This window comes from Coffea arabica, chromosome 6e (assembly GCF_036785885.1).
Source record: "Coffea arabica cultivar ET-39 chromosome 6e, Coffea Arabica ET-39 HiFi, whole genome shotgun sequence".
Lineage (NCBI taxonomy): Eukaryota > Viridiplantae > Streptophyta > Magnoliopsida > Gentianales > Rubiaceae > Coffea > Coffea arabica.
The window spans coordinates 7,941,664-7,957,540 of NC_092321.1; the positions used below are offsets into that span (position 1 = coordinate 7,941,664).

The 15,877-nt window shown below is 39.4% G+C and overlaps 2 protein-coding genes across 2 annotated transcripts; one reads left to right on the forward strand and one right to left on the reverse strand.

Moving 5' to 3' along the window:
• Positions 1-1,097: 1,097 nt before the first annotated feature.
• LOC113696196 (proline-rich receptor-like protein kinase PERK15) lies at positions 1,098-6,071 on the forward strand. Its single transcript, XM_027215585.2, has 8 exons — positions 1,098-2,177; positions 3,053-3,619; positions 3,968-4,054; positions 4,166-4,236; positions 4,472-4,548; positions 4,913-5,060; positions 5,203-5,367; positions 5,472-6,071. Exons 1-8 carry the CDS (start codon positions 1,550-1,552, stop codon positions 5,775-5,777), a joined length of 2,049 nt encoding a protein of 682 aa, XP_027071386.1. The 5' UTR covers positions 1,098-1,549; the 3' UTR covers positions 5,778-6,071.
• A 1,685-nt stretch (positions 6,072-7,756) lies between these two features.
• LOC113697030 (subtilisin-like protease SBT6.1) lies at positions 7,757-15,803 on the reverse strand. Its single transcript, XM_027216448.2, has 10 exons — positions 14,858-15,803; positions 13,978-14,106; positions 13,726-13,878; positions 12,745-12,861; positions 11,640-11,824; positions 10,794-11,057; positions 9,643-10,711; positions 8,636-9,124; positions 8,452-8,512; positions 7,757-8,350 (listed from the first exon to the last, which is right to left on the reverse strand). Exons 1-10 carry the CDS (start codon positions 15,464-15,466, stop codon positions 8,259-8,261), a joined length of 3,168 nt encoding a protein of 1,055 aa, XP_027072249.1. The 5' UTR covers positions 15,467-15,803; the 3' UTR covers positions 7,757-8,258.
• Positions 15,804-15,877: the final 74 nt, after the last annotated feature.

The following is a 15,877-nucleotide window of genomic DNA, read 5'->3' on the forward strand; positions in this document are numbered from 1 at the left end:
ATCTTGGCTTGATGAGTCATTGGCCCGAGTAACCCATTTAGGTGACCCAACTCAAGCTCATCTTATCCACTCTTAAGTTTATCTTAAATTGAAACAAAACGATGAATGCAGTTGAAACAGCATATTCATTTTTCTGCAGTTTCTTTCATTTCATTGTTAAAAAGCAGCTGATTTTTTTGTTCGAATTTGACGACAATCCTAAATGCAGAAACCTGACCAAAACTCCCTTTTTTCTTTCCATCGGAGCTCAACTATATATCTTCTTTTTTTTTTTTTGGTCGGAAGGTGTTTGGTATTATTCAAGTGGAGTATTTCGTCAAATGCAAAGTACTCTTCCCTCATGCTTGTATTTAGTCATTGATGTAATTAATGAATTTGAACGGATACGTATTTTATGTGAATCTGTACAGGATTTGGACGACGCTCAAATCGCATTTACGATAACTTAAACAGATTTTAAATTCAACTTAGTGCCCAAAGATTTTGGCTCGAATGCTTCATAAATCCTATTCGGTTTTTTTCTTTTCTTTGCCATCTCAATCATTTTTCCCGATCGGTCAAAACACCACAAACTAACTGTTTAAGCAAGTTGTCATTTAGAAAATCATTTTTCAGTAAAATATTTTAAGTACTAATCAAGAGCGTCATAACTAGTCCGCTTTTTCTTTTTCTTTTTTTTTTTATAAAAAAAATAATAAGAACAGAAGCAGCTCAAAACACAACATATATATATATATTTTTTAAAAAGGAGAGGCCGGAACCGGAGGTATGGAAACAAACAAGACCGGAAAAAGAAAGCAGCCAGTGAGGGTGCGGCAATGACGGAATTTATCCAAACGAGTAAAAGACGGAGAAATGCGCGGGCCAGTCGTGTGGGTCCCGCTTTCCAACTTCTGTCGTCCCTTTGTTTATTCTCCCACACCATGTGATGTGAGACTGAGACGTGGAAACACGCACACAGTCACGCACTCTCTTCCTTTCTCTCACACCCTACCTTACCACCAGACACAAGGCAGAGTGTGTGCGTGTGTGAGAGAGAGAGAGAGAGAAGGAATTACTACCCGTTATTAGCTAGACTAGAAGAACTCTAGTGGGGGGGTGCTGCTGCCACTGCTAATTAGTAGTCGTAGAGTCCGCTCGGCTCTACTAAAAATCTTAGTAAAAAAGAAAAAGATATTAATACTGCTACTCTCTCTTTCTCCTCTTCTCTTACAATGAGCTGCCTTTGCCCGGCTGGATAGCTTTGAAAACCAGAAAAAGCACATAATTCTTGAAAGTTTCAACAATTACCAGGTTGCCTTTTCTTCTTAACAAACAAAAACATATGTACATTTAATCTACAACAACCATAACCAAAATCCAGTTACACGCTACGCTTTTCTTCTCTTCAATCACTTCCCTCCCACCCTTCTCTTGTATGGAGTCTACTACTCTCTGATTAATACATTCATCAAAAAACAGCACCAGAACAGGAATTCTCATTTCTTCAGTTTTTTTTTTTTTTTTTGGGATATACTTCCGTTTATAGAGAAAGGGAGGAGTAAGTACGATGTCGTCGTCGTCACCAACTCCCGGGGGGGCGCCTGCTCCAACGTCTCCTCCAGCGCCACCGGCCAATGCTACATCACCACCTCCCGCGGCAGCATCTCCACCATCACCATCACCACCAGCTTCTGCTCCGCCTCCCGCTAACCCCACACCCCCTGCGTCATCTCCCCCGCCTTCATCCTCTTCTCCACCACCGCCTACCACGCCCGCTCCAGCCTCCTCCCCTCCTCCCCCATCTACCCCCGCTACGCCAGCGCCGTCTACATCTCCGCCTCCGCCGTCTTCAACCACCCCATCCCCTCCTTCTGGGTCATCTCCGTCGCCGCCGTCCAGTGGGAACACTCCTCCGTCGACTGGAGGTTCGCCACCGTCGACGGGTAGATCTCCTCCCCCACCAAGGGGAAGTACTTCGCCACCTTCTTCGTCGACCCCAAAAGCACCACCTTCATCCAATAGTAGTGGCGGCGGGATATCAACCGGCGTGGTTGTGGGGATAGCCATTGCCGGAGTTGCAATTCTTGCTATATTGAGTATTCTATGCATATGCTGTAAAAAGAAGAAGAGAAGGCCACATGGGCCTGTGGACTACTATGGTGCTCCGCCGCCACCACCACCACCAGGGCCTAAAGGTGAACTTTTTTCTTTTCTTAAATTTTCAGAATATATTAATTCCATTTTGTGGACTTCTCTCTCTTTGTTAATGGGTAATTGGGTATGGGTTTGGACTTAGGAGGTGAGTTAAGTGATTGACTGTTTCTAACGGAAGGTCTGATTTGGTTTTTGATTCGAAATGTGAGCTAAAGGACGGATCTTGGTTGCCTGTTTAGTTTGTGTTTGAACTATTGAGATAATCAAGATGCTCTCTTTTCCCACAATCTCTAGTTGGGGCTTTGATTCTTGGGCAATGATTAGACTTCGGAAATGCATGATTGGAATCTGTTAATTGTAGATTGGTTTGGAAACTTGGAAGAGATGAGCGATGAGTTTTCTCGGGAGCCAGTACTGGTTATGTTTTCTTGATTGCGTTTGGTAGCGCTGCTTACCACATTGAATTCTTGTTTCCATCTCCTTTTAGTCTCCCTCTCTCCAAACTCCCCTTTTTTGTTCTCTTTTAAAACAAACATTGGCTCCAATGAAGAGTTTGAGAAAATTAACCAGCTGATCCCTTTTTTTTTTTTATTTGCATGAGGCAATAAATGTCAACTTTTGGTGCGCTGCAACAAAAATAAATGAGGAATAATTATGCCACTTCAGTATCAGGGTTCGTGCAGGACGTACTCTCAGAGATTTACTAAGAAAAAAAAACAAGTAGTTAGAAGATGCCATTTATTATGATGGGTTACTTCACTTGGTTGAGCTGTAAAGATTGGATAGCAGTTTCTATTTGTCATTTTTACTTGATTTGTTCTGTCTTTCTGCATCTTTTATTGTGAGTAACTTCAACTTGGGGTCTTAGTTAGTCTTCCACGGTTTGCTAATTTTGGTTATTATTGCCCTTTGGCAGTTGACCCTTATGGCGCTCCAGCGTACCAATGGCAACATAATGCTCCGCCACCTGCTGATCATGTGGTCACAATCCCACCAAAAGTCCCTCCACCACCTGGGGGGGCATCAAGGCCTCCACATTCTCCTGTACGTGCACCTTCACCACCACCGCCACCACCTCCAGGTTACATTAGCAGCAGCGGAGGATCTGGATCCAATTATTCAGGTTCTGAAAATCCACTCCCACCACCCTCTCCTGGTATGGCTTTTGCGTTCTCAAAGAGCACATTCACATATGAAGAACTGGCAATGGCAACGGATGGTTTCTCAGATGCCAACCTTCTTGGACAAGGTGGTTTTGGATACGTCCACAGGGGAGTCCTGCCAAATGGGAAAGAGGTTGCTGTTAAACAGTTAAAAACAGGAAGCGGACAGGGGGAGCGTGAATTTCAGGCTGAGGTTGAGATCATTAGTCGAGTGCACCATAAACATCTTGTTTCATTAGTTGGATACTGCATTACTGGGGCCCAGAGAATGCTTATTTATGAGTTTGTTCCTAACAACACCCTGGAGTTCCATTTGCATGGTGAGTTCAAGCTGCACTATTCGTGATCAAAATAGTCTGCAGTTATTAGTTGAGAGTCTACGAGAATATGAAGATTCTACACTTTCTTTGTCACCATTTCATTGTATTCTGGGGGAAATGAAGGAGGGAAACTATCATGCTTCTTTGGTATAGTGCATGGTGGTGGTCACATTGTGCACTGGGTTCCCATTTACGTTGATCCTTAAAATTTTAGTGCAGGGCATTCGCACCCATGAGTGCAGTGTAATGCATGCCACAATTTCCCAGTAGAAATTTTGTTTTGTTGAAATCTATCATTTTGATGATTTCACTTAGATAAAGTAATATGATTGAAAAAATATATTTCAGGTAAAGGAAGACCTCCTATAGATTGGCCAACACGAATGAAGATTGCTTTAGGCTCTGCAAAAGGATTGGCGTATTTGCACGAGGATTGTGAGTTCTCCATCTTCATCTTTTCTTACAGAAAGAAAATCCAATTTTTTTTCCTTGATTTGCTTCCAGTATTTTAATTTTGTCCTAAAGTTGGAATTGATTTTGATATAGGTCATCCGAAGATCATTCATCGTGATATCAAGGCAGCTAATATACTTCTTGATTTCAATTTCGAAGCAAAGGCAAGTCTTTCATGATGAGCATGAATTGCTCAGTTAATTTGTTTGTTGAATAGATGTGGTGTTCATGTTAAAACATTGGGCTTTTTCTTCCTACAAGATCTTCTTAGTTTACATACAAACAGAAACTTAAATGAACTTTGCTTGGCTCTGGTTATGATGAATAAGTGGCCTATCACATGAAATCGTGTTCTGTGTGTGGTGTCATGTTCACACCTGAATCTTTTGTTTTTCTCAGGTTGCTGATTTTGGACTGGCGAAGTTTTCTTCTGATGTTAATACTCATGTCTCCACTCGAGTGATGGGAACTTTTGGGTAAGACTGATTTATTTCTTTACCTGTCTGTTTTTTCTCTCTCTTCTGGCTCTCTCTCTCTCTCTCTCTCTCTCAACGTGTTTGTGTGTGCCTGTGAGTGCATGGGTATGCTGGTGGTGGTGATGATCATGGGTAGTCTTTTTGCTGGTATTTTTGTGGGGGAGGGGGGGGAGGTTTGAAGAAATGTATTGGATCCCATCCTAGTTTTCAGCTGTAGCTGTTCCCTTCCAAGTTCTTTGAAAATTTTTTGGTTCATAGGCAATACATTATCTGTATATGATATCCTATATATTTGCCTGCCCAGGAGACCTGAAAAATCTTGGGTATTTTATACTTCTTGATTCCTTATTGCCATTAAATGTAGGTATCTGGCTCCTGAATATGCTTCCTCCGGGAAACTTAGTGATAAGTCGGATGTATTCTCATTTGGAGTAGTGCTTCTAGAGTTGATTACTGGACGCCGACCCGTTGATTCAAATCAATCTTTTATGGATGATAGTTTGGTGGACTGGGTGAGTATCTAATCGCACTGTGTGGAATGTTTTCTTCTTTAAGTAGCGTCTGTACTTGTCACTGATGTCTGAAAAACTGAAAGTAGACATAGCAGTACATCACGAGCATTAACAGTTAAATGGGAATGTTTTCCAATTGCAGGCAAGGCCCTTACTGACACGAGCTTTAGATGATGAAAACTTTGACCAACTTACTGATGCACGATTACGAAATGATGATTACAACAAAAATGAGATGGCTCGAGTAGCTGCGTGTGCAGCAGCTTGCGTACGGCATTCAGCTAGGCGACGACCTCGAATGAGCCAGGTATGCATCTCTTTCCAGTTTAAGGGATGATTTAATAGCTAGTAGTAAGCTTCATTTGTGGTCGCAGAATTGTAACACAAGCGTAACTGGAATTATGAACACAGGTAGTCAGGGCCTTAGAGGGGGACGTCTCCTTGTCAGATCTCAATGAAGGAATCAGACCTGGGCATAGCATGGTCTACAGTTCTTACGGAAGCTCGGACTACGACACCGCGCAATACAACGAGGACATGAAGAAATTCAGGAAGATGGCATTACAGAGCAAGGAATATGGAAGCAGCGAGTACAGTGGACCAACCAGCGAATACGGTTTGTATCCCTCTGGCTCAAGTAGTGAGGGCCAAACAACTAGGGAAATGGAAATGGGAAAATTGAAGAAAGACAGTAGAGGATTCAGCGGAGGCTCCTAAAGATGAAGATGAAGATAAACCAAACCATTTTCCTTGTATAAAAGTTCGTTGGCCAATTTTTATGGCAGCATCATTTGTGAGCTGCATCTATCAAAAAGAATGACGAGGTTTTGCTCTAATGAACATACACAATTTTCTTTTCCTTTTTGTTAAAATTTTTTCCTCCCGGCAATTGTTAAAATTTCAGCTAATTAATTGTATTTAGTATGTCGTAGTAGTACATATCTTCAGAGGATTGAGACAATTGTATCCATTCTTTCATTTATGCTTCTTCAAGCTGTATTACGAATTTTATACTGGCTGCCTGCCTGCCTGCCTCTTTTGCTACTCTTTCTGATAATGCTTCAAGAATTGCAAGCTGTCACGTCGCGTGGACCTGCGGATTGCTGGCTTTTGCTGTTCAATTTTGACCTTTGATTGCATGCCCATGGTTTAGATCTGTGGATGGATGGCATTGAAAAGTCAGAATTCAGAATGCCAGGATTGGTCATTCTTTCTTTTATTGCCAGGATTTTGGAAATATATAAGCTGCTCAAACCAATTGACACTCCGCTAATTGCGTTGAGTGGCAAGATTTAATCACTTTTTAAGTCGCAATGACCCATCTGATCAAGTACTTCTTCTGGTTGAATAGTTTCAAAGAGAAACCGAAAAAAGAATAAATAAATAAATAAATAAAATAAAAAAGGGGGCCTCACATCACATGTCACCTAAAAGCAAATGCGGGCGTGGCTTGTTGAACAGTGGAGCCAAATCATCCCCACATGCAATAAATCATTGGATTTATTATTCTGCATTGCATCATTAGTTTCAAAAGGCTGCAACAACTTCGTCAGTCGATTGATTGCACATGGCAGCAATCAAAGTGCCAAACTTCTTGACTTTGAGTGGATAGTCCGGTCCGGTTGCCAAACTCTGAAACCCCACAGTGCACCGAAGGTGATGATTATTAAATTCCTTTTTTGTGTGTGTTTTTTTTTTTAACATAAATCCTAGTGGCTAGTAGTATTAATTCATGCTAAAATTGGTATTTATCGTCATCACCACCACACACACACACACACACACACACATATATAGTACTAGATAAGGTTATTAGGTGAAAATAAAACGTCTTTGTATTTATCATTCATTGTTTGTTTGGATTGAGTATTATTTATCCAGTTTTATTTGCTTACATCATCATTACAATTTTCAATACATTTTTTTATTTTTCCAATTACCTTTTTATCTCACATACATCACATCACAAAAAGTGCTACAATAAAAATATCCCAAATAACTTAACATCCAAACAAAATTATTATTCACCACTACCATCTGGCGGCGGCTGCGACTGTTACAAGTTTAGACATCTGATTAGTCGTACAATCGACAAGGGAGCGGCTGGCAATCATTTCTGCCCCAAGGATGGATCTTTCTATAGTTGCTTTTATTCACATTATTATTATTATGCATGATGTCTAACTGTCCCTTGGCCTTTAGCATCTTTGTATTCCAGTTCTCGAGCACGCCTCCATCAGCTTTACTTGTTCTATTTCCGACCCCGACGAGTTCATGCTCGTTATAGAACTAGTATAAAGCCCAAATGCTGGAAACACAGAAGAAGATTTGGGCGGAAGATTCTGAATCCGAATATGTAAAGGAATATGAGAAGCTTTCTAGTGTACATGCAATTCGCTAGAGTGTTGGATTGGATTAATTTCAATCTTTCCCTCAAACACAATACTTTGGCTACGACTGACGTTTTCTCGTCTCATCCCAAACACAATACTTGGCTGCTACTACGGTCTTCTTTCTGGCAAAACCAAATACCTTATCTGGGAAGGTTTTGCGTTGCCAGAACTGAGGTTAATGGAAGTCCTCTGCTGAGGTAGCCGAACACACACACACACACACACGAGGATTTCTTAGCACACTGAAAAGGGATTTCACTTTCATTGAAGCATAAGAAAAGCCAAAAAAAAAAAAAAAAAGAGGAGGGGGAATGTGCAGACTTGAGATGTTATTTCATAGTAACAAGGTACAAGCACCAACTACTTTCCACCGTAAAAGAATTACTACAAGCACAGGACGAAAAACAACTCTCCAAGGAACAGGGCACTTCTGAAAAATCTTTATCCAGACACGTTATGCTACTGTACTTCTTCTGAAGGTCTCCATACACCACAATTCTTGTAAATCTACAAAACGCTGTATACCTCAGCCTTCCATAACAAGAATAACCGAACCTGATTTTGCGAAAGACATGTTGGTCCAGAAAAGCTAAGAGCTATTAGGCTGAGAATTCCTGCCGCAATGAGGAAATTTTTTTGGGAAAGAGTTTACTTCTAAAATTACACTATGCTACCTCGAAGATTAACACAAAATTCACTTCCTTGATGATGCCTCTACCAAAATTCTAGCACTTCATGCCGAAACTACAGAAACAAAACCTATACGGATGTATTAAACAACATGGTACAATTCAAAAATTCTTTGTTATGGATTTGCAGATCGACTAGAACCAGATCCTTTCCTCCTCCTCCGACGCTTCTGCCGGATTCTCCAAAAACTTACGAGTAGTAGAAGGCCTAAAATATGGAAAACAAATCAGTTGAAGTACTAATTTGAAAACATGCAATCAATTAGTGGTCTTACCGGAAATAATGATTGAAAGATGTCTTTTACTTACCAAAAATGGCTACAATTGCAGGTAGAAGCCAGTGACTGGCAACTACTACGGGCATATCCATCTGCATTCTCAGAAGTTTTATCAGAAACAGGGAGTCAGATTCGTCTAGACATGTCTATTGGAAATAACTAAATTGAAGTACGAAAACATTTTGAACTGCAGGGAATGAGTTTCTGGTGCTTACATCCTCCCTGTTGAATAAACCGAAATATCTATTGTCATCATTTTTCTTCTCACTTGAATCAAAGGCCCTTGTGTTGGAAGCATCTCTGGTTGAATTCAAGCCTGTACCTAGATCAATAACAGCGTAGCCCGGTAGTCTGCGGTTTCTTCCTCTGACTTGTAAACTATAGCCTTTGGTCCCCCAAACTTCGAACCTTGAATCACTCCCACAGATCAGTTCCTTTCCAACAACTGATGAATAAGTTGAGAAATTAACATCAGTTCTACGAGATGGTAGTTGGTTGTTGTCCAAATGCAAGGGCATATGTTGTCTATTCGATTCTGAGAAAAGTACAGGATCTTTGATATTCCCGCTAGTAAAATTTAATAATCTCTTCAAAAGCCAAAAACAATTTGTGACCATATGGCTGCTGTCCAAGCAGTTGGAGTCCCCATATACTGCAATTCGGCCCCCACCAACCTCCAAAAGACCAAGAATGGGAGAATCTGCCTGCAATAACCACAAACTATAACTAAGTGCATAGCACAAATGCCTGAAGTGAAACAAATTGGCTTGCATATCACGTCTCAAAATGGTCAAACTCCACACATTCACTTTACTGCTCAATCATTCCGTTCCTACTTCTAAAATCAAAGCCAAGCATTTAGCAATGGAGTTGGAATGTGTGGTGCTGGGGGCACAATAGGCTAATGAAACTCCCCTTCTCCAGATAAAAAGGGTATATCTTCACTTACCAGGCCAACATATAAACCAACACATACAAAATTGAGATCCAAGTTCTAGCTTAATCCGAGTAGCATAAATATCACGTGAAGGAAAATAAGAGACTTCTGGGTCAAGCTGAAAAGTAACTGACCAAAATACAAGTTTTCAGTAACATACTTAGTTTAAGGCCCTCAATTATATCTAAATATATTTCTTTTCCTTCTATTCACAAGCAAGGGTGGCATGAAGGAAGAGGTGGGGAAGGGGATCCAGTAAGTGAAGAAGCAGGCTAAGAATCATACCTTCATCATGCCAGATAGTAAGACATTTTGAGTGGCACCACTCTCTGAACTATCCACAAAAGGGAAACTGTGTAAGTATCCACCTCCAGGAAACTTCACAATATTAGTTCCAGATGCATATCGACTTTCCTCTCCATTCATGACAAAGTCACCATTAAGAATCCTGTCTCCAAAAGCAATCCCAAATGGGGACAAAAGATCATTTAAAGCAGGCAGATTAGCACCTCCAGTGACTGGGGTCCACCAGCTCCGAGTGTTATCATCAAAAAATCTCATTTTCACCATGGTATCTACGTTATACCAATCAGCAAATACAACAAGACCTAGACCTGTATTAATCACATCCTCCCTCAGTTTTTTTATCTCTTCAGTGAAAAACTCATCTTCAAGGTCCACCAACATTAGTGTCCCATAATGCTGGGCATCAAAGCAGGTAAAAGGGGAGCCAAGGGTTTCAACAAAATACCCCGCATCCCTTAGCATGTTAAACATAACATGAAAATTTGTGTGAAGGTGATCTCCATGCCAGTCAAGGATATCATTCCTAACATCTAAAGAGTCCTTTGGAATATAACCAGGTGGATATTTTATACTGTGAAATTGGTCCCATAGTATTCGTGCAGATCTTGGAGGAGTTGGCGCCACTTTCAGTTTTAGGTGTAGGACACAGATGCTAGTTTGAGGCTTATTTTGTCCATTGGCAGGCGGACTGTAGATTTTAACAGTTACATTACCCTCTATCTCCCCGGAAAACTGAGCCCCTTCTTCCTTGATTTGCATGTGAAGTGCCAGGTAACCGGTCCATGGCCAAATAATTTCTGAATATGTAAAATGAATGCTGAGAAGATTTCCTTCTTCATCTGAAGGATGCCATGTTGGAGGACTTTCAACATAACCAATTACTCCCATCCCATTCAGAATGGTAGCATTAAAGATAACTGGCATAGCACCTGCATAGAGCGGTTGGCGGCAAAAAGGCCAAGAGTAAGGGAAATCTGTGTAATCAAGAACACTTGGGAAGATGCTTGCTCGAGGTTTATAGCTCTTCAAGATTTCATATGATTCTAATCTGAGAGTTAAGAACAAGGTTAAGAATGATTATTATTGAAAACAGGTGCATATTACACATAAAGCACAGCAACAGAACTTACAGGCTCACTCTTCCAGCACCCTGCTCATACATATTGGGATCAGAAAGTTTTACAGCACCTTCAACCAAAGCTTGCTTCATACTTGCTGGGTTTAATATATCCTTACGCTTGTTTTCAGGAATGACACTAACAAGGAGGCATACTATACCAGCAACCACAGGACTTGCAACACTAGTTCCTGATAAGCTTTTACAACCTGTGCTAATTTTGGACCCCAAGATCTCACGACCATATGCAACAATATCTGGCTTTATGCGACCATAACTGTTAACGCAAAGTTGTTAGCATTATGCTTCTAATGAATCCATCTATATGCTGAAGCATATTGTTATTATTGCTACAAAGCTACTTCCCCTTCCATTTAGTTCCCTTCCTCTTCCAAGTTCCCAACCAACACCCTTGGATATGAATACAAATTTGTTAAGGGCCCAGGGACAAATCCCATTATATTTTCTCAAAAAATTTGCAGACTTATGCCATACAAATAACGTATACATCAGAGAAAAAGAATCATATCATATCTTTCTATTAATAATTCTCACTTAAATTATCATGTTCAACATGCTTCTAACAACTGCAATAGATTCATAAGGGAGTTCCTTGACTTTGTTTTTTCCACTTGTGTTGCATGAGGGTCATTATCGATGCACGCAAATTCCTTAAAAAAAAAATACTGAGGGAAGTTACTGGACAATACGAGGATAAAGAGATATCTCTTTCAGGAAAGGAACTATATTAAAAACATAGACCCCAGATAGTAACAAATAAATCCTTCAATGGAACCAAAGCAGCTGGATTAATGTGCAGAATTATACAAGCAAGAGGATTAAGACTCAGATAAACTACCCATGAGGAAGCTCCCAAGTGCTCATGCCACGTGATGAAAAAGAGGCAATATGATCACTGTAATCAATGCCACCAACTCCAATAACATCACTTTGATCTGCAGGATTGTTGAGTGTTCCATAAAGTGGTCCATCATTCCCAATTGCAGAAACCATGATTATATTATTGGCTGTAAGTTCCCAAACCTACCCAATAAGAATATTGTTAAATGTATGATAACGAAAAGTGTCTGATGTAATTAATGTTCATATTTCAATGCATCATCCATGGAATAATACTACACAACCTCGAGTTGAAAGTTTGATTTCTTATTGGGCCCTTATGCATGTTTGGTTTCCTTTCTGGTGTTTTACTTAATGCTAAACCAAACATCACAGAGATTATTACCTCTGGATAATTTGTGTACAAAAAGTAGTTGGACACAGGCTCTGTACCTTGACTGTTTATACTTGAATTAAGCAAGATAGTAAATACTGTGTCAAGTCAAATTAAGGCACTTAATTGGAACTGCAAGGCTAATTATAGAGCAAGATGAGCCCTACAATGTTTTTTATTTTGTTAACCTCAAGTCAACCTTCTAATAATTGTTCTCCCAAAGCATATCTAGATCAAGTTTCTATTTTTACCTCTCAGTGTACAGGTATTGTAAGAATTTAATAAGCAAAATAAAATCATGGCATTCCTTAAAACGTTCTGCAACTTGGAAAGTTACAGCACTGGAGGACCTGCCAAAGTACAAGTGATGCCTTCGGATACAAAAGAGAATTTTGCCACATTGCAGAAAACCTACTCGAAAGGGAGCCAATCAAATAAAATCAAGCAAACATGAAAATTCATAAAAACACAGAGACAATTGATTATAAAGATACACATTAATATTCCTACTACAGGAATATTTACCTCTTTAAGAATAAGTGAGTGCAAACGTGCTTGCATACAATGTAAGCGTTCTGTTGTAGAAGAGTAAGCTATATGTACATATGAAAGAACAAGAAATAACTTAGCACCAAGCACAGGTAACTTTGAATGCAAGGTAACATGATGCCTTCTAACTTGATGCATCATGCAAAGTTGTTAAATAGAATCTGAAGGCCAATGGGGTCACCTTCTCAACAAATGGGAGATCCAGGTAATCTGGTCCACCAATGCTCAAATTCAGCACATCCATATTGGTTGCAATGGCATAATTGAATGCATCAAGGAACCATGATGTGTAAGATACCTGCAGTGAGCTGAATACAAAATTCTCATAACCTTGCCAAAACTGCAGAGCTAGAACAGAAACAGAAAAGCAGAGCCAGACACAATCTTTGCACGAAAGATATAAGGACCTCTTTTGTGTGCTTTTTCAGGTACCTTTTTTAGTTAAATTATTTTGTGGTCACATAAAAATATATTCCATACAAAGTCAATCATGGTTAGCCAAAATCAAGGGAATATCACATATTCAGAAGGAAGCATTTTGACAGATATGTGTAAACTTCAACTATGACTGAAAATCAAGCATCAAGGAAAACTTTGAGCATCCTCCTGTTCATGTGGGTATCTTCACAAATTACTCATCATTTCTCCAATATCCAAGGAGCATAGATTATCTTGATATAAGCACTCAGTTATTCTTAGTATTCAATTTATATGTACACTGTTCTTCTAATCTACTCTTGAAGATGAAAGAAGAGTGGAGAATTCACTTAAACTATTAAACATGATCAAATGTTTCAATGTTGCTACCCTAAATCTTTTCTTCGCTTATTGTGGCACCTTTGATATGGAAAATTACAGAAACATAAAATAAAGTAAGAATAGCCAAAGCTACAACTTATTATGATCACTTGTTGCTATTAACAAGAGTTGTAATCATTTGTGGAATAACCACAGCTACCAAAATCTAATAGAATCAATAAGAGGAGCTAAGACTCATGTTGAATGGAAAGGATTGAACATGTCATAGGTAGTAACAAAATGATTGCCTAAAAAGTAAAATAGACAAGGGATACCTATACAAACAACACCATGAAGAAACTACAGAAAAGATAATCAATTTTCACTGCTAAAATCAAGGAAAGAGGAACACTAAATGCATTACCTGTGCATCAGTAAACACACGAAAAGCATAGATCTCCGTATCTGGAGCAAAACCAAGGCATTCTGAATCTTCGCCAGCGATGACTCCAGCTACAAATGTTCCGTGTCCAAGATTGTCATTTAGTGTGTCCTCATTTGTCCAATTTGTACGCTCCTGAGGACACATGGATTCAACAGATCAATAATTTAGAAATAATAAGAAACAGGTGAATGTAACACCCACTCTGCAAATTTTTTCTCACGTACGAAATACCTTGATATTGCGAAAGTGAGGGTGATTTGCTCGAATACCAGTATCAAATATTGCCATTTTGACTTTTGAACCCGTATACCCCTTTGACCACAATGCATCAGCTCCAAAAAAGGATGTAACTTGGGACTTCTGCAAAACACCAATAAGGTTAGTAATGTTGAGCAATCCAGAAGTTAATCCCAGATCTCTCTTTCTTCTTGAGTTTTTGGAAATACTCTATTTTCTTCTTTTCAGAGAGAGGCTGCATAGTTGTTACTTATCCTTAAATATTGTGGAATACTGAACTCTATCTCCAGTTGTCACAGTTTCGACTGATTAATTGCGAGATCTAAATTGACAATTTCATCCTAAAGCATCAGCGATCAACCTGATGAATCACATGGACAAGGGAATTACTTATTCCAGTTTTCCGTCTTTACTAAATTTTGAGAAATTCCCACCTGTTAAAGTTTCAACGCATTTGTTAGGAGCTGTATTCAGTCCACATTGGTGTCTGAAAGTGCCACCACTAATTTCTGTGAACCACAACATGGATTACCCAAACTCTCATTTCTTGAACAATAAGCAGATTGAAAATGCTATTTGATTAACCAATTACACAGTTCCTTTTAGTAATTCACTTTCTAGCATATCAATCATTTCAACTACCTTGGGTATATAAAAAAAAAAAAAATATATATATATATATATATAAGCTCATTTTTTACATTTTCAGCTGAAAAGTAAATCCTAATCTACAACTTTACATAACCAAAGAACATCAACGTAAAAGCTTCAAACACAAATGCCAATCAAAACGTTGCAATTCCACACAACCAAAAGAGTAAGTAAATTACTGCACAACAATACTCCCAAAAAAAAGGTAAACCCAAAACCTCACCTGCACCATGAGATTCCTTCTCCAGCTAATTCTCATATTACTGGTATTTGCCACGGCATAATAATTCTCTTCCGGCTCACTAAATGACATTGCAGTGAACAGCTTGCCGGGCCGCTTCTTTTCATCAAGAAAACCCCCAACATTACCCTCGTTCTCTTCCTTATCCTCCTCAAGAATAACTCTTTGATAGCTCAAATCCAAAGAAACATCTTTTACAAGCTCCAATTCCAAAAATTTCCCAATCAAAACATCCCTTTTCGAATCTTCAATCTCCACCAACCCAAAATCCGTAGGAAATTTGGCTGCTGGATTTTTCCTTTCAATCCATTCCCAACCCTTAAATTGCAACTTTTCTTTGAGGTAGTTCTTGTGATCTTCTGCTTTCTTGTAATTATTGAAGCGGATAATATGGTTTCTGCGAGTAAAGTGTTGATCTTGCTGATGGGCTTTCTTTGATTCAGAGGCTGCTGTGGATGATGATGAAATTGGGCTATGGGTTTGATTTTGGGGTGTAGGCTGAGGATTGAAAAAGGGGTTCAGAAAAAACGAGGTAAACAACAAAAGGATGGATAGAGAGAAAATGGAAGATTTAGAAGTGAAGAGCATCATGGTAAAGAAAGCTCCCTCATCAAGAACACAGGGCGAGGGGAGGAGGGAAAGTGAAGCGGGATGAGTTTCCCCAATTCTTTTACAGGGTTGCTGGAGTCTTGACTTTCTTGTTTGTATCAGTTGTCCGGGCCTCCAGGGATTTTGTATCAATTTGCAATGGAAAAGTCTGCTTCAAGTTTTGACCTTTTCCCTTTGATTTCCCTCTTTCTTGTGTTTCTCATTCCTATTCTTTAATTTTCTGTTTCTTCTTAGCACAACAAAAAGTGGATAGACTTGGGGGATTGTAATAATTGCAAAAACCTCATTTTTATTTCATAAAATTACAGTGACCTCCCAAGGTATGCATTTTTAGAGCACATTAACTCCCTGTATATAAGATGGGACAGCTGCTAATCCCCACTAATGACGCTA